Below are 19,403 nucleotides of genomic sequence, written 5' to 3'. Positions count from 1 at the left end.
AGTCAAGCTGACACCTCCAGCAGTCCTGCAGCACTGTTTTTCTCTGGTTTTAAGATTTTATGACTTATTAGAGAAGACAGTGTAATTACAACTTTGACTGAGATGCAGATACAAAATCAGCTTATGGTAATTGAGTGCAGGCACTCTAGCAAGAGCTGTATCATTCTTATTGTGGCAGTAGAGGGACTTTGAGAATCATTAAATCTCATGGTAAGGCATGAATCTTGGAACTAAAAAATCAATAACAAAGCTAACAAAAGTAGCAGCAACTGCAACAATGTGGTTATTAAAAACAATAATAATTTGTCTTGAAAGTCTATCAAAGCACCCAGGAATGATATATAACTACCTACTTTTTTTGGTTCATTCTGCTTGCAGAAAAGAAAGAGGATGTTTCCTCAGAGACCTGAAGATTCTACCTTTGATTTTGGTAGGTTGACTACTGTTGATGTTCATACTGCTGCCTACATGAATGCTTGATTGTGTCCACAAATCAGGTGAAGTATCCAGAAGTCTTTCACAAATTAATTGTGCATGAAAAACTGCAACACTAAAAATGAAGGCATCTTCAAAATCTTGACCTGTGATGTCAGAAGCAAGGATGGGAGCTCTTTTTCCCCTGAGGAAATTATATATGGTAACTATATTTCATGTGTTGGCCATTAATTTCAAGTAGCTCAGCTGGAATACCTTGCCAGTGTTTTACTAAAATCACTTTGCCTTGCATTCTTCAAAAACCAGGCTCTTTGCAGAGCTCTGTCTTCCCTAAGCTGGGGCAAAAATTTAAAAACTAGCATCTGACCTTTGCATTACTTTTAAATGACTATGTAATAAACTACAGGGAGATACATGGATTTATCTTCACCTCTAGATTCTGAAGGACATCATAAAACATTCAAGCTTTTGCTCTTTTAGTTTGCCCAGGGAGGTGGTGGAGTCACCGTCCCTGGAGGTGTTCAAGGGGAGATTGGACATGGCACTTGGTGCCATGGTCTAGTTGTGAGGTCTGTTGGGACAGGTTGGACTTGATGATCCTTGGGGTCTCTTCCAACCTTGGTTATACTGTGAAACTACTGTGAAAACACAACCCTCGCTGCCCAGCCAAATGGAAAAAAGCCCACAAAAAATCCCAAACCATCCAACCAACCATCCTGGAGAGAGACACAAGATACGATTTAGTGTAACTTTATTAACAACGTGGCTTACAATTGTTTCAAGTAGAAAGGGGATTTCTTTCATTTTGAATAAAAATTAAAATATAACTCTGAATATAGATTTTGACTTATTTACATGGAAACATATATACAGAATAGAATCTTACAGCAAACTAACAACATGCCCTTTGCCCTGTGAAGGTGAAAAAGTAAAAACACCAGCATTGATTGATTTATATGTATATATATATATACACATACATATACACACACACATATATATACATATATATATATACACGTATCTGGACCACACCAAAGGGATTATATACACAAAATTGGAGTCAAATACTCAGTACAAACTGGAATGCAAAACAATTCAAAGGTTTCCAATGTGCATCACCACAAATGGACCATAAGTGCTGGTTGTGGAGGTAATTCCTGTTGTTCCATGAGAGACATGAGAGTTTAAGTGCTTGTCTTGTTCTACCATGGTACATGAGAAAACTCAACTCCATTCAAAGCCTGCACCTGAGACTGTCACTTCTATTGGACCATAATGCAGCAAATGCCTGGCAGTACTTGACATCCCTGCCTGTGTACATGAAAGTATCATGATACTGTTTCCAAAGTCAGTGTTTTCTAGCAAGCAGGTCCCGAAGGTGATGGCTGCTGGAATAACTGCATGTGTCAGCACACCCTGCCCAGGTTTGCTGGAACAGGGACTGGGAAATTCAATGCATATATTTAGAAGCATCTCTCTAGTGAGAATTGACAAGCAAAAAGCAGGTGGAGTGACTTGGTAATGACAATTTTTGTCAAATTGTAAGACAGAGCAGAGTTTTGTAGACCCAGAACCTAAACTCATGGCAATGTAGGATTATTTTTTTTTTTATGGGACAGAGCTCATGTTTTAGCCCCTGACACTTCCTGTAGGTCTGAGAGGTGCAAAAGGAAGTTATTCAGCCCAAAACCCAGGAAACCCAGAGGAGCTCATCACAAGGAAGAAAGGAGCCAGGAGCCATCTGAGCCATATTTCTGTATCTGCACCAGGAAAACAAAATATGAACCATTCAGTATTGTAGCTGCTCTGAGTGTATTAACAGCTCCCTTCCTTCCTCTCACCAAGTCTCTGTTGGGACTCAAAGCATCCCGTCTCTGCAAAAGACTCAGAGAGGCCTTTAGGAATGATGCTTGTGGACCACAGCTGTGCTTCCACATCACGAGGGCTTCCTCTTCACAAAGATAGCTCAATCATTTCCCCTTCTCTGAAACCCTCCCACCCTTCTCCACCATCCCTGGCAGTCATCAGGAGCAGGAAAACCTGTGGGTAGGTTGCCACACAGAAACTGACCTAGTGCATTAGGCTACTTAGGCTACATGACCTGTCCAGCAATAGCATCGTTGTTGGTTTTGTGCAGTTCACATGCCCTCTTCCACAAGAGAATTCCAGTGCATGGCACCAAACCAGTGCAAACCACTCCTCTTCTGCAGAACACTGACATTTATAGGACTGTAAAACTCTCACCTTGATGACTGTCTCATATCCTAAATGCAACCATTATGATCATTTGCACTTCTTGCTGGAGTGTTGTACCAATGAATAAATGAGAATATTACATGCTTCTGCTCCTTTATTAGCACTTCATGAGCACCTAAGGGCATAAGCTCCCCCTTGTTAAGTCTGGCAGATTTAAGCTGGATTTCTGCATTCCAGGAGAAGAAGGAGTTTGAATTTTATGTTGATTTACTGTGCAGTGTGGTTTCTAAGTAAAAAATATGGTGAAGACCTGGTCCCAAACCCACACAGCTATGAAGGCCCTTCCACTAACCTTGGTTAATTCTGGATCAAATCCTGACTAACAGATGCTCTTAGTTCTGGGTCAGCTGATGTGAAGAGGAATATTACTGAGGAGAAAATACACATGCACCCACATTTGGAAAGTGTTTTAACATAAATATATTGTATAAAACTTCTCCCAAACTAACATGATTTGGGGGGGAGAGTATTTTTTGAGTGTATCTGAGTTTATAAATATACAGCCACAAAAAAAAAAACCCACAACCAAAAAAACCCTAATACTTAAGACATTGCTGATTACACAAAGTATTTCCTGGAGCAGGGAATCAATTTTGTAATCCAAAGCAATGGAAAATACAGTGTGACATATCTTAGCACCAAAATGGAGCCCTTGAGACTATATTTATCCACCTGTAATAAAGCTGGTTTTAAGGGTGTTCAGTTGCAGCATGTTCTTCTCTTTTGGCACTTGAATTTGGAAGTGAGAGGAACAGTCCAAGTTCATTGTTTTCAAGACACATTGCACCAGAATGACAAAAAGCAGTTGCCCTGATTCTACTGAGCTGCTGAAACATTGAGATGGCACTGCAGCTCTGCCAAATTCAATTTTGTGCCCTGCGAAGACTAAAGTAGGGTGTTCAGGTGACCAAACGTCGATTATGGGAGCCCAGCAGTGTCTGGTTTGCCTTGAAAGAGCTGAGATGGTGTTTGCTCCACACTGCATGGCTGAGAACTTGCAAAAGGTTGAAGGTTAAAGGAATGGTGACTTTACAGTTTAAGGCAAATTAGTTGTATACCCAGAGTGAAATATTAATGGGGTTTAGATGTCTAGCTTACTGAGAAACTTTGTAAATCCTAGCAGGCATTGAAATACCACTGACAGTGTGGGCCAGACCATCTCAGCTAGGACATGCATCTGCTAAATACTTCATTAATAATATGATGTGTAACCATTGGCCCTGATTTCAGTCTTCACTGGAAGCTGGGAAGTGAGCAGGGATCTGTTTAACCTGATGGAATGCAAGCTCAAAAGAATTCAGTGCAGATGAAGATAAAGAGATCCCACACACTTTCTGATCCACTACTTTTCCTCCAGAAATGCTCATCTTTGGTCCTATGTCTGAAAAGAGGCCAATAACAGGTGTCTGCACACCCTTCTTGTGGGATTGAAGTGGTCTGTGTAAATGGACTAAAGTTCAGCATCCAACAGCCCAGCAGCAACAGTAAGGCTGCTCCTCAGCCCTTGGTAATGATCTTGGATGATCATGGGTTCAGCACTTCACAGTGGTGTCCTTTTGTAGCTGATAAAATAAACTTCAGGCCTGGATGCCAAATTCAGAACAGGATGGGGAGAAGATGTGCCTGCACCGGTGTCATTGATATATTTGTGAAGTTGCATCACCTCTGGGAACTGAGGCTGGAAAAAAAACAAACCTTCGAGAAGCTTTGTAGTTTTACACTGCAAAGTGCAATGACATGTGACCCTAGCAAGACCGGGTTTCCAACATCTCCTTTGAAACACATTATTCCAAAGCTAATGTTCCAGAATTGAAAAGAAGTCAAGGCAAGGGTAAGTAGTTGATCCTGATTCCTGATCAAGCTGTGACAATCTGAGTGTACTGTCCAGTTGATCTACACATTTTCCATTTTCCACTTGCTTTAGAAATTGTCTGAGAAGTTCAGCTCCAACTTTTCTGGAAGGCAATCAGTGGAACAGACAATAGTAACCCAATCACCTGTTTCTTTCCAACCTGCAGACTAAACAAAATAATAAAGAATTTTTACCACCCAAGGTGAAAAAAGAAAAAGAAAAATAATAATTTGGGTTATCATCTCTTCCAAAAGGACAGAGAGTGATAAATGAGACAGCACTGAAGAACAATAAATTGAGAGACAAATGGTGAGGAGATAGAAACCTGAGGAAATAAAAGAGCTGGCACGAGATAAAACTAAAACTCTCTGTTTGTTTAATTGTTAAGTTTTAAATATGATTTAACTTCCCTGAACAATCAGTAAAGACTCCCATGTGCTTTGCTCAATGCTTCACCCATCCCTTAGTTGGCCAACATCAGAGTTGTTTGCTCTCAGAGTCTCTGGCTGCCTACTCCCCAACAATACCTCCATGAGTAGTTAGCTGCCATTGGAATATCTACAGTTACAAGGTTGATGGAGAAAACAATGAGGTTTATGCAACTTGTCCCAGGAAGTGTTAAATGTCTCTGACAAATTGCAATGGTCAGAAACTTCAAGAACATCAGAGCAGCAAAGGATGCTCAGAAGGAGTTGGATGTGGTAAGTAAAGGATCTGTGTCATTCTGCTTCCCTTCCTTGAAATGTCCTCATATGCCATCTCTCTTGACAGCAGCCTTTTGGGAGCTACCTCTGTGCTGACAGATGTTGTAAAAGCCATTGGAGGGACTGAGCTGAAGCAAGGAGGAGCTGGGAGAAGCACCGCCCTTGTTCTTCTCAGCTGTGCTCTCATTTTGCTGGGCACAATTCTGTTGTCTTCAGAGGTTAAACAAGGAGAAACATCTTCAGGGGACTCTAAGAGGGATCCAAAGTAGTTATGAAATCAGTTGCACAGACATGGTCCACTGCTACTTTTAGTAGGAAATCCAGTCTAAAACTCAGTTTTTTGAACGTCAGCACTGCTACAGAACCCTGTTCCTGGATTTCTAAGAAACAAAAGGAAGTCATTTGATGCAGGGGTGACTACTTTTCCCTTCAGATGATCAAACAAGACAACCCTCAGTACAAGAAAACAGCTTAGAACAGATTCAGTCCTGCTGCTCTTCCACGTAAGGAGATCTTTGAGGAAATCTCAGAAGTTGACAGGAAATGGCCAAGCCTGCAGTGGTTGCACCCATCACATTTCTCAGTGGCAAACAGGAAACTCACTGAAGGACAGACTAGAAATTGCCCAGTGATGCATGACATAGTTAATTGTTGTCGCCCAGCACATGTGCTAGGACAGATTAAAACATAGTCCAGAATATTTATGTCTCAGGCTTTCCCCCTTTAACCTGAAGAATTTAAGGATGAAGTTGATGAAGGTGAAGCAGCAGCTATAGCCTGGTGTTACCTAGCAGGTTCTTCAGAGAACATGGGGATCATCAAGATCATCTGATCCAAGTTTGCTGTCACCACATGGTATGTACTTGAGGTGGGAAGTTATCTGGCCACAAGTGCTGGCTTCAGATTTGAGGGCTAAAAATGACATTTCTCTTGGAAGAAGTCTTCACTCAGTGGGCTTTGGCATCACACTATTGTAACAGAGCTGTGTACTGCTTCTGAGCGGAGTTTCCCAAGGCCAGGAAACAAGAGAGTTGATGGTTTGAGATCAAAAGTCTGTGGCTTCCCATGAAATAGGGTTAAAGCTCAGCATGACCCATCCAATTCACTTTTTGAGAGAGATTCACTTGCACCTTAAAATCAGAGTAAAATTCAGACTTGGCCCCAGTTTGATTCTTGTTTTTGGGAGATGCTGCCAGGTTCTGAGTTACAGCAAATTAAAGCTTACCAGATGGGACTGATGGGGTCAGATATTCCTCTGAAGTACATGGGAAATACTTGTCTTATAAACACAACTGAGGCGAAACCAAGGTGTCTGACCCATTTCTTCACTCTCTCTGGTGCTTACCCTACTTGGCATGAAGCAAGCCCCTAGTTTCACTAGTCAGAGCGCCACTGGGACTATCTGGTGGCTTTTATATAGACTATGTCAGTCTGAATCAGCTAGTCTAACGCATCACAGCCTGTTGAGGATGACGCTTTATTGTCCCACCCAGTAACACGTTCCTGAAGGTGCAAATGAAACCAGCATTCACTCAACAGCCTCGTAATTAAAACTGTGGGACTCAAAGTCAGGTCTTTAAAGTGACTTGGATTTAAGAAGATGGGCTTGACTACGAAAGTTTTCATGTATGTTCTGGTACAAGAATGCAGATCCCATCAGACAGACATTCAGCTCACTGTGCTTGTGACGTTACTGAGCATGAGGTCTTGTTGCACTCCTGTCAGTTCACTGTGGCTTTGTCTGATGCCATATATAAACCATGAGTTGAGTCCTCCTTCATAAATCACTTGGGAAGAATGAACAGCGTGTGACTCGTCTGACACTTTCTTATTTTGCAAGACTGGAGAGGAGGGAGAAAAAAACCCTGTTGATCACTAAGATAAGGTTTTGCAGTGAACCCCAGGGAATGCTACAAATGATGACTTCCATTTCAATATGAAAGAAGTGAGTCAGACTTGACAAAAATAAATGGTCATGTTCAGAAATTGGCTTAGACAAACCATCATCACTTGCAAATGTCTGAATCTTCTCCTTGGGCATGTGTCTGCCATCAATAGCTCTGTTTAAACAAACAACAAACCATCTGATTCATGCTGGCCTTGCACCACTGTGTAATGAGTTGGAGAGGCTCAGAAGGAGAGATGCCTGCAGTCTTTTGGTGTGCTTTACAAGTACAGAAAAATTAGTTCAACTTGCTGCTGGTTTTCTGTTGTGGGTTTGTTTCAGGTTTTTTTTGGTTTGTTGTTTTTTTTTTCTTCCCTACAGATGAATTCCCAGTGCTTCCAATTCCATGTGTTCTTGGAAAAGAAAATGGATAGGGGAAAAAAGCCCCTTGAACAAGTTGAACTGTTAAAAAAGAGAGGAAACAAGAAGGAAAACAGAAAACAAAGGAGAAGTGCAGTCAGTTGGCATATTGTGCATAGAAAGCAACTTTTACTCGCTCAATCTGGTGACAGAGTTTGATGGCTGGACCAAGCTTCAGCTCCATGCACTCTTGCACAGTGGGCAGTGTCAGCAGTAGAAGGGCTTGGCCATCGATGTCCTAGGGAAGAAAAAAGACAGGGAAAATGGTTTTGCCTCTGGATTCTGGAGGTTAGAAAGCATAACTGGGTCTGGAGAAGCAAGTAAAGAAGTTTGCCCCAGAATTCAGTGTAGTTTTGTCCCTTTTGATGCAGCCCATCTCATTTCTCTGGGACACGTCATGCTTTTTTCAGAGGGTGTCTAGTGCGTTCACAGGCTCTCATACTGTACCCAGTTTAGGAATAGCCTCCCATCTGCTGAAATGCAGGATCACCTTCTAAAGAAACTGCAAGATACACAAATGATGGCCTATGATTTGCTCAGCCCAGGTTTGTGTCTACCTTGGTCCTGGCCTAGTCAAGATCTGCCTTGTTCCACTTAAGCTACTGAACAGCAAGACAGAGGGGCCTGGACCACCTGGAGCCATTGCAATCTTTAATATCCCACAGTCAAAGAACAGTGGGGGCTGGAAGAGACCTCTGGAGGTCATGCCCTTCCCTCAGGCATATCTGTGAACCAAACTCCAGGAATTAGCACCCTAGACAAAAGCCATTTTATCAGGGATTTCTGTTGCCTTTATGATGTTTTTAATGAAGAGCTCAAGTCCTCTTTATTCTTTAATGGACTGAGAAGCAGTCAAGCAGGCTACAAAACTGCTTTTTGCCCCCTAGGGAGGATCAATCTAAGTGCAGAAAACAGCACTGTAACTCACAGGCAACAAAAAAACCCCAGGACAGCCCTGATTAGGTAGCATTAAGCACAAGGAAGAACTGGACACCTTAACCACTGCTTTGATCAGGACTGTCCATGACTCAAGTTCTTCCTCCATTGAAGCTTGATGGCATGGCCCACTGCAGCAGACCTTCCATGCAAATCACAAGGAAAAGCTCCAGTCATCTGTGTTTGATTAAAGTTCCCCTAAAACTCTTTGGCAGAGGAGAGACAGGGTTGGCTTTCAAGCCCTGGCACCATTCCAAGCTGATTAACAAACAGTCAGAGCATGCTGCAACGTGGTTGAATACAACATCTTGCTATGGAGTGTTTCAGCCTTGCTCTAGACTCACACTTCAACTTCTCCCAGTCAAAGCAGCTGGGCTTGGGCACAGAGTTATTCATGGTGAAGAATCAGAGATAGTTCAATGTGCAGTCGGCCATACCACTGACTGCCATTGGCAATGACCTAATTAACCACACTTTCTAACTACAATTTCTTAGTGCTGCCCATTACTTTCAGCAGTGGCTGTTACTCATTAGCCAAGGAATGGCTTTTTCTACATAAATTTTACATGCTCACACTGACTTGAGATGAAGAGTCTTGGCTTTTGCTCCTATCTGCTTCATGGAGAGATGCCTCCCTTCTCTAAGGGCTTGACTGCCAGATTTTCAGAGCAATGTAGATGGGAAATAGGTGTCTACATACTCAAAGCATCTAGGTGTTAGTAACAAAATTCAGGCAGCTAGTTTTATGTCCCAGAAGCAGTTTTCTGCTTCCCAGGCCAATGGCACCCAAGTGGCCCATAAAGAAATCTTACTAGGTCCAAATTACCACTATCTGTTGTTACACTCTGGTACCTGTGCAACACCAGGATGGTGCTGTGGACCTTGGCATGAACAAGAAAGGTGTAAACTTCCTGCTTTTCACAAGCACTCTGGCTGAGGCATTTCTGGTATTTCCGGGGACCTGGCAAGGCTCCGATTCAAGTTTCCAATGGTTTTCATGCCTTGCCAAATTTTGTACTATAGCTTGGCCCGAGGAAATATAAAGACTGATCACAATTTGTTTGTCAAAGTCTCAGGCCCGGCTATCAAGGTGGTTAAGTCCTGCTCTTTTTTTCTGATGTGAATAAATACCACAGACACAAAGAGAAGAGTCACATGAAGACCTCTACCTGCTCCTGAAATATTTTGGCAAGGGGTGCACAGTCAGTGAGCTTAATAAACCTCACAACATCAGTCACAGTCCACTCCAGCGGATTACTGTCCAGAATGAGTTTCTCTTCCTCTTCTTGCTTAATGTCCTATAAAAAAAACAGAAGCCCTCATAAGGAAAACTACCTCATGTGGAAAACCAGGGCAGGGATGCTCTTCTCGGATGAGGAAGGCTTGGCACCGAAGGTTAATTTAGGAAGAATGCTGCTATTAATCAGGAGTGCTAGCAGGACATACTTACTTCCTTGACTTGTTCACACTTCTGCACCTCACTATAGGAGTGGGGCTGTGGTCTCCGGCTCCGTCGGGCTCTCTCTGTGGGGGGAGGTCTGTCAGACTCAGTGCTGCTCCTCAAAGTGACTGCTCGCCGAGGCCTGGTGGAGGGAACCTCAGCAGAAGAGGTATCTGTCTGGTCATCCCGGAGCTCTGAGCTGGTTTCTTCGCTTGCTGTCTCATCTTCCATTGCATCTGGCTCATCATCTTCACTCTCCTGCACAAGGACCATCAAGGAAACAGCATCCAAGCTCGGAGATTAATACAGCAGCAAATCAAAAGGCACCAGGTCAAATTGCAGACCTGTACCCATGTCAGTTCAGGGTAACATTTATTTTAACCAAATTATCCCATTTTCATTACAGTGCTAAGTGGATTAGCTCTCAATTTAGATTTGTTACAAAATGTAGTAGAAAAAACACACGGTGGGCAAATCCTTTTTCTGTTTCTAACAAAAGGTCAAAGGCAATCACTTATTCGGCATGAAATGCTCCTCTGCTGGGCTTGCAACTCAAACCTTGTGGCACTGTAGATGTGCCTGAGAAGAGGAAATGGGAAAATACTAAAAGGATAAAATAAAACTCAGGCTGCTGGAGTTGAAATAAAAGCAGAAATAGCCTGGAATTTAAACTTTCACCTTGCTGCAAATGGTCATGAGTGTTACCAGTATTTAGAGGAAGGAGATTTTGGTATCTTCTAAAAATATCAAATGCAGAAGTTCATCCTAGTACTTGATTTCTTAGGTGATATTTCTGTACAGTTCAGGACAGAGGACTTCACCCAGATTTCCTTGCTTGCAGCCCAACACCTAACTGCTAAAGGTGAAGCACAAATTTCCATTTAGAGGATATTATACGAGATTCTTGCTATTTCTGTCACACAGAGCTTGCAAGCACACACTAACTGATGGAAATTCTGTATTTTGAACTATACATATACAGAAGTGGCCCAAATGGCTTCAACAGCTTAGCTCCGAAGTGTGAGCAAGCATCCAAGCCATATTCTTAGGTCTTAAGTGAAAGATGAATTTCAGAAAAAGGCTGAAAGGCTGAAAAACTTGACTAATGCTTGATTTAAGTTTAATATTAGTTTAAATTCCTTTGAAGCAGGTATAATCTAAGGAAATGAAGCAGAACTACACATAAATGAGGATTAAGTCATGGAGATACAAGCAATCAACTCAAAGGTGACCAAAATATTCCCCTCCAGCTGAAGTAAAGGCAACTTAAGTAAATTTATTTCACATTGAACAAAGTGGAAATCACTGAAACTCAGTTGAGAAAGGGAACCCACACATGAACTTTGTCATTACTGTCATGGGAAAACTACCTGGGAATGGTCCACATAGAACTAAGTCTGCTCCAAGCTGTATCTGGACATGAATCACTGCTGAAACTGGGATCTTGTCATTGTCACACAGCATACTAGAAAGATACCCTGCATTGCAGAATCACAGAATGTGTTGGGTTGGAAAGCACTTTAAAGATCACCTAGTTCCAACCCTCCTGCCATGGACAGGGACATCTTTTCCACTAGACTAGGCTGCTCAAAGCCCCATCCAACCTGACCCTGAACAATTCCAAGAATGGGGCATCGACAGTTTCTCTGAGCAACCAATTCCAGCATCTCACCACCCTCACAGCAATTAATTTCTTCCTTTGGGACACAAATCATTTGCTCATAAAGTTTCTAGAACTTTTATTGCTTGATGACATGAACCAGAAATATTACAAATGGTTAATGAAAAAATATAAAAGCTCTTGAAATCACAATGGCCCATGAGTTCTTTATTATAATATTTGGAGACCTTAGATATGGATCACAGAACTCTCTAACCCTGCTAGATGCTGTGCAAAGCATCTAACAGGCTCATCTCCCTAAAGGTTTGTAAGGAAGTAAAACAAAACAAAGATATAATGCTAGACAACACGTTAACTAGTGAGGACTACGAAGTGGGAGCAAAACCTCTTATTTATTAACTCTAAAATGGACAAGGGTAGAAAGTGTCCCAATAAAACCATTTTGACAGTAGAAGAACAGAGTAGCAAGGAGGATTTTGAAATACCAAATGGAAGTGTTAAGGTTTTTTGAGGAGTCCCTCAAAAGGAAGATGCAGATGGGGGGAAGAAAAGCACCAAGGGGCTTTTGTTGATTCATCCCAGTGCAACACACACCTCTGCAGAGCCTGCAGCATTCAAGTCGACAGCTGACGACCTCCTTTTCTTCTGCACAAAGATTGATTTCCGCCTTTTTCTGCGTCTGGCTGGCTTGACATGTCCACTTTTCATGCTGTTATTTTCCCCAATTGGTGGCTTAATGATTTTTTTCCTCTTCCCATAATAATAAGCTGGAGAGATGATGTAAAATACCCATAAAAAACTTTAACCACAAAGACAAGGAAACCATGGCTTGCTTCTTGCTACTGATTCACTCTAGGTACACTTTCACAAGGAACTTAAAAATAGATTGATTTGGGAAAAATGTCCAGTGGAAATAAAAGATGACATCTTGGACTAGGACAAACTGTTACAGCTCTTTTGTACAGACATTTATTGGTGACAAGTGAGAAGTTCATAATCTAACCTTACAATATATACTTAAGAAAAGCTTTCACTAAATCAAGCAGTGACTTGGAGGGAGAGGAGCCAGCACATTTCAGATTTAATCCAATGTACTTCTGCATGAGTCAACAGTCTTAGACACAAATTGCACTTGGGAATGTTTTCAGCAGAGCGGAGAGGGTCCAGCTATCCTGAATTATGTTGTTTGTTCAATGCACAAAGGAATGAGTTTTTACAACCTTGAGCTATTTCATTGCCCAAGTTGAAATCAAGAATGTGAGAGTCCTCTGACATTCCAATAGGTACTTGTGTTAGATGTCTTCTGACATGCTCTACAGCATCCTCTAGGGCTGACAGACACACTGCCCCTCACCAGCTAGGGTATCCCAGGACAATGAAAATGGCACTTGGCACCCATCTCAAAGATCGTAACAGAACTGAGCCTTTCATCAAATTCATAGAGTTTTGAGGAGTAATTTATCCAGCCACATACAGCCAGCAGAACTGAGATGAGACAAACTCAGCTGGAGCCCCACCAGCTGTACTACTCCATTTGCTACCAGTGGGAGCTAGGAGCCTAGGTCAGTTACAGACTTCTACTGAAACCTGTATATTCAGTGAATTGAATATCTCATTGAGCCCATTTATTCTACTCCAGTGTCAAACAGAAGCTAATTGGTCTAAATCAATTATACTGGCTAAGAAGCATAAAAGAACAGCATTTTTTTGGTTGGAAAAGACCTCTAAGATCATCAAATCCAACCATGGACCTAACAGCAAAATGGATTCTTGCAACCTTTGTGGAAGATTTACAACAGTCACTTCTACTTTCCTGACCTGTTTAAGAGCCAATTATTAACAGTCACACTGCACAAGAAGCATTGAACACAAGCCTGAGGAACATACTTAACACCCTAAGCAGACAAAGTGCTTCCACCACCTCAGCAGCACAGTACTGGCCTGTGCTGGTGCATAGACCAGAAACTTTTTGCTGAGTAGGATAGGATTCATCTTATCTAATGAAGCTGTCTCAGATGTAGCAGTTTAAATCTAAGCTGGCCACTGCAAGTTCCTTTTATGTTCTCCTTATATTAACAGAATCATTATTTTACATATGAAGAAGAGTCAAGCAAGACTTTCAAATATGTATATTAGGATAAAGCAAGACGGGCAGTTTGCTGGAGATTTTTATTTCCTGTGCAGTGGCCTAGTCAGAATTAAATAACTACTCTTAGATGAGATGAATCCTACTCATTATTAATGTATTACACAACTCCTGTTCTTTACTATCTCAGGCAGGCTCTCCCGCTGCTTTGATTCCCAGCAAGCAACACGACGTATTTTAGCCAATACTCACTGTACTTGGTTTTAGTATGAATGGAGCAATTCTCTGGGCAGACCTCAGCCACCAGCACAGGACTGAACAAGTTGGGGCAGCACTCTAACTTTGCACAGACTCTTCTGCAGAAATCTGCTACCTGATCCGACGTCCGCACAATCTTAACAGTTGCCCTGTAGGTCTTCCCTCTGTATCTAGAAAAGAGTACAAGACTCCATGTCATCAATCAAGCAATGTCCTTCAATGCTGCAGTCCAAACTCCCCTCTGTTAGGGAGATATTCTTCCTAATGGCTTTTGGGGGAGTCTTCTCTCTCAGGAAGGCAGGCGGAATAGGTTCACTCATTTTAGTAGCTCCACTTCAGATGGACTTGAAGAAGGAAAAGCAGGGTGAAATGAATCAGAGGTATGGATGCATCTGGGAAGGAATGCATGTGCAGACTGGATGTATCTACAGATACAGTAAGAGATGGGGAAAGAATCAGAGTATGCTCAGTGAGGATACTACACAGAACACCAAGCTCATACTGCAAGCTGATACAAACTTCTCTGGAGAAGGATGCAGTCTCTCTTTGTATATTGACCTGTGATGAGAAGCTTAGACCTTGAAGAGCTTCTGGTCACTACCCTGTGTTTGGGCTGCACTGGAGACTGTCTCTTTAAGCCTCCAATATGCTTTCAATCTTCTCAATGCCATGTTTCTTAAGGCAGCTCTCATTTCATGTTCCAGCTGACAAACAGCCCACGGTTTAATGGTGCCAACTGTGGTTACTGGGATACACACACCATGAAGAAGGAAACATGAGTGAAATTGTACTATCAACCAGAGAGGGACCAGATGACTTCAGTGCTATGAGACATGGGCAATACAAAACACAAGAGACTAATCAGGAGTCTCCCAAGTTGTTTAACAGGGCTGTGGCAACAGGCTCTAAATACTGATTCCTACAGGGAATGCTTAGAGCAGGAATCAGCAATAAAAGGTTTGTCTTACATTTGTTATCCAAATGCTACTAAAACATTTATTTCAGTGCTTTATATGAAATGTTTCTGAGCTATAAATGGCTAAGATACAGTTACATCCCTGATGTAATACTTTGTAGATGTGAATGCCGAAAACCCAATTATCCCCATAATTTATTAAACAGCAGCTCTAAGCTAAGCTAAGTTTTTAAACACCCCTTACACATGCCGGGGAATGCAACACAGGAGACAATTCAGGCAAGATCCTGGTGCTAAGGCATTATAAATGTGCTTAGAAGAGAGAAAAGTAACACACACAAAAGAAATAGAAGGAGAGACAGTGAAAGAAAGATTACTGGGTGGGAAGCAATGAAAGACAAAGATACAGTCATCAGGAAAAATGAGACAAAGCATTTGTGAATGTATTAAGACCCACAGTTCCCTAGCAGGAAATCAGCTGCTGATAGATATGGAAAGGGAACAGGAGAGGGTAGAACAAAGAAGATGTAGCCAGAGAGTTACAATATGCAACATTTGCCCAGACCCTCTTTCCTGTCTGAAGATTTTACTGAGTTACACAAAGCAACTGAGAAACCACCTTCTGTTGCTCTCCCTCCCAAAAGCTCTTTCTGGAAACACTGAGACACAGAGAGAGGGTCTGAAAGTGTTATGGGAGGGTAGCCAAATGAAACATGGGTCTGAGAACAGCCCAGTCCAACTATCTTCATGCCACAAAAGTCTTGATCCAAACTATCACCTCAGTACAAATCTCAGGAATGCTAATTCCTGCAATGCACTAGGCTCTGATACCCCGTTTGGTGCCTAACCAAAGATCATGCAGACAATCCTGGATTCATTCACATTAACGAATGAATAAATGAATGAATGCATGAATGAATGAATGAATAAATGAATGAATAACTTTATTAGCCAACTCTTCGTGCAACCTAACAGACCTGGACAGATAACGTATGACAGAAAAATTGTCCCTTCCTGGTACAGAGCACTGTTATCCCAGCTCCCACATGGAAGAGCTGCACAGGCAAGCTGGCTAAAGAGGGTTAGGCAACAACTAATATCAAAGAATAAATTTCACAGGTATTTAAATATACCTTCTTATAAATGTTTTACAGATTTCTTTTCCATGTGTTAGAAAAGACTCCTTCCCTTATTAATTCTCCAGGAACCATTAAGTTTAATGATGGCCTAAATCAGTCAGTAAGTCTGACTGCTGTGACAGGCTGCAGAACTTAATTTGAACCCCAACTTTGGTTGGACTAAAGCATCACTTCCAGAGAAGCAGCAGCCCTGCCTCAAGGGTCCCCAAATTGGAAGAATCCCGAGCAGCAAGAGCACCTGTACCTATACTTCCTGTGCCTGGGCCTCATTGTATGTATAGATGTGTCCAGATTTAACTTACATTTATTTGTCCTTGTTCTGACTTTCACTGCTAGCATGAAATGGCTGCATCTCGTTTTGTTTCCCTGCAAAAGCACTGTAATCAAATTGCCTCTTATAAGCTAAGGAAGCTGCCTGATGGGTATTATTCAAGGATGGCTGACTTTTTCTAACTGTGTGTTTCCTATTGCGTTTGGCTGCCCAGAAAGGACTCGTGGTACTAAAGCGCCTGGTGAAAGAAAAAGATGAAAGTAGGAGAACAAACAACTGACTGATTTCACAGTGTGGTTTGAATGCAATATACATAGTAATTAACAGACTGGATGGCAAAATAGAGATCAACATGGCTGCAGCAATTAGTCTCAAAAATCCAAGGTGTTAGTACTGGCTGCAGTAATAATTTTTACATGATTTTGGCCTTGGCAGCACCTCTTTCAACTATAAACCAAGTTCTACCAATATTTTCCATATTCCTCACACCCTAAAGATTTTTAACACAAATACCACCAAATGTAATCTGAGCTGTTCCAGGATAGCCACCTGGAAAGCATTCCTTTGCCTATAAAATCTCTCAAAAAATTACCAACTACTGATACTTCTATTGATGTTTTCACAGGAGGACTTCCCAACCACTTGTAAGCAATAAGGAACCTGCATGCCCAGCATGGCAGCACTGGACACTTGGAAAACAGCCATGTGAAGCATCATATTTTCAATTTTCTTAGAAATCACTGTTCTTTTAAAGTATTTTTTTCAACTAAAACCAAAGAAATCTTCCTTTCCTCTCACTCATTCCCTTTTTTCAAAAACTCAAACTCAAATCTCAAAAACCCTTATGGCTGGAACTATTTCCATGAGAAATACACTTGAGTTCTTTGCTGATCCATAAGCAACAATATTAAGCCCTTTGGTGGCAATATCACTCCTCAGATGAAACTTCTGTTGGTGATTAAATAGATCAGAGATAACTCCCTGCTCATGCTGGTAACATTTATGTTCAAGGTCCTACGAAAATGGGTGACGTCCAAGCAGCCTCACTTATAGCCCTTAGAAATGGAAACTCTTAAAAGTCCTTCAAGCATTTGATGTAAAACAGGAAAGCCAAATCTAGATGTAGGCATTCAATCTAAAGCAACAAAAGTACAAGGACTGAATGCCTACAGCTTCAGCTGGCCCCCATGGGAACCCAGAGGATCAGGCCTGACATTTCTAACTCATCATCACCAATAAATCAGGTTTGACTATTTTCGCAGAGAGCCAGCAGCACTGATGAGAAGCGACTGCCATCACACATTGCAGACACATCTCTTTGGACAATCTAAATTGTTTATCTTCTTTGCAAGGCTAGTGTAATTGATTCTGTGCTGGTCACTCCTGACAGCAGAATAAACTAGATGCAGGTTGCCCTAGGACTGAGATAACGCATTCCTGACAGAGCTTGATTTGGCATTTGAGCCAGTGGGAAAAACAACCTCTTCTTCACCATCCTCTTCCCTCCCCTTTGCTCTACCCTATTGCAGCCGTTGCCGCAAACAAACAACAACATTGTCAAGTTCCAAGTAGTTGTCAGTTAACATCAGAGGGAAGGCGGTGACACAACATGTCACATTACAGCACAGACACTGCAGCTGGCTGTAGAGCTGTCATCATTAGCAGCAAGACACCACTGGGAACCAGTGTAGCTGGAAGTTGGTGGAGACAGGGGTTTGCTCATTACAGGTCTCTCTTTAAGATTCTGGAGCACAACTTGCTGTCATACCTGATGTAACGTGTCATGCTGTTTGTGCATCCCAGATTATTTGATTTCATGAGCGTGTTTTCTTCCATTTCTGCACAACCCAACACAATTATAACCCTGGTATGCTTCTTGATGTACCAACTCAAGCTAACTCAGGAAGGGGGGAAAAAAAAAGAAGTCCTTGGGTAGCCAGACACTCTTAGGGCATGTCAGCCTTCTGTCAACCACTCATGAAAGCACTCAAATGGCCCACAGGCAAGATGGTATGACCACCAAGTACTGCTCTCTGAACTTTGCTCCAGTTTCAGCAGTCAGATATCTACAGCAACAAGGCGCTTTTCAGCCCTATCAGCTCAGGCTCCTCAAGAGACAGAAAACAAAGTCACACTGGAGCAGAATTCATTGCTATGCTCAGGAGTCACTCCCAAACTTGCTGTCCCAGCTCTCAGCCTATAATTATTTATTCTATGACTTGATAAAGTTGAAAGATGCTTCTTGACTCACTGAAGAGCTGAGTTTTCTGCCTCCTGGGGTAGCCTTCATACAGGAACATGTACATAGCCTGTGACTGGCTGACCAATATAAAATTCAAGACCTCCTTGCTGGAAAGCAGTGCTATACTTTTATCTGGCAGGCTATGTAGATAAAAGGAATATCTCAGCAGGTTCGCTGACCTGCTCTATAGATCTGAGGAGGAAACAGGCACAGTACTGAATTGGTAGACAGTAATGGAGATGGTGGAGTTCATTACAGTATGATTAGCACATCAGGTAATGCTGAGGGAAGATAAGTGGTTGATGTGATGCAGACGAGTGACAGATCTCTAGTGGCCCATGTATTAGTAACTAAGTTGGTCTTGGTGTAAGCACATCCAGAGCCAGCAGGATGCCTGATGTCACAGTGGGTCGGGCTGTAGACAGCTATCAAGGATAAGACATTCCTCCACTTGGTGGTCAGTTAAACATTTTCTGTGCTGTCTGCCATTAGAAATAAAAGGCTGTAGCAAACTTAAAAACTAAATACTGCTGCTTTTGCACAAGGCAGATTCACACACTCAAATGAAAGTCTCAGCAAAGTCCTGCTAATAGGTAAACTACCTGTAAACTCAAATCTTTCAGGGCAGATTATTAAGATGGGGCATTACAATTTGATTTCACAACTAAGTACCTATAGGAGTGCATTATCTGCTTGCTAGTGTAAGATGTGGAAGCCTGAAATCAGTGGAAACCAGATCATGGATGATGACTTGTTTTTAATGAAAATCTGCATGTGCAAGGGTGACTTTTAGATTTCCATCCACAACATTTCAACTGAGAAAAACATGAAACTAGACTTTCCACATGGGTGAAAGAAGCAAATGAAAAATAGGATTTTCTAGTAGCTTTTCATCACAATTTGCAATCCTCCTTTAGAGGCAGTTTCTGAGTATGCAG

The 19,403-nt window shown here is 41.9% G+C and overlaps 1 protein-coding gene across 2 annotated transcripts in view; it reads right to left on the bottom strand.

The window, feature by feature from the left end:
- Window positions 1–6,903: 6,903 nt before the first annotated feature.
- The window catches only part of SFMBT2 (Scm like with four mbt domains 2), a 121,928-nt gene continuing 109,428 nt past the window's right edge, over window positions 6,904–19,403 (bottom strand). For both annotated transcript variants that reach the window (XM_009900248.2, XM_054177977.1), the window contains 5 exons: window positions 13,892–14,067; window positions 12,148–12,320; window positions 9,942–10,190; window positions 9,661–9,789; window positions 6,904–7,793 (listed from right to left, as the gene is read on the bottom strand). In XM_009900248.2, the coding sequence (XP_009898550.1) occupies window positions 7,653–7,793; window positions 9,661–9,789; window positions 9,942–10,190; window positions 12,148–12,320; window positions 13,892–14,067 (868 nt within the window). In that variant the 3' untranslated portion in view covers window positions 6,904–7,652. The remainder of the gene's footprint in view (window positions 7,794–9,660; window positions 9,790–9,941; window positions 10,191–12,147; window positions 12,321–13,891; window positions 14,068–19,403) is intronic.

Source organism: Dryobates pubescens, chromosome Z (assembly GCF_014839835.1).
Source record: "Dryobates pubescens isolate bDryPub1 chromosome Z, bDryPub1.pri, whole genome shotgun sequence".
Taxonomy (NCBI): domain Eukaryota; kingdom Metazoa; phylum Chordata; class Aves; order Piciformes; family Picidae; genus Dryobates; species Dryobates pubescens.
This window is presented reverse-complemented; position numbering and strand designations above follow the sequence as displayed.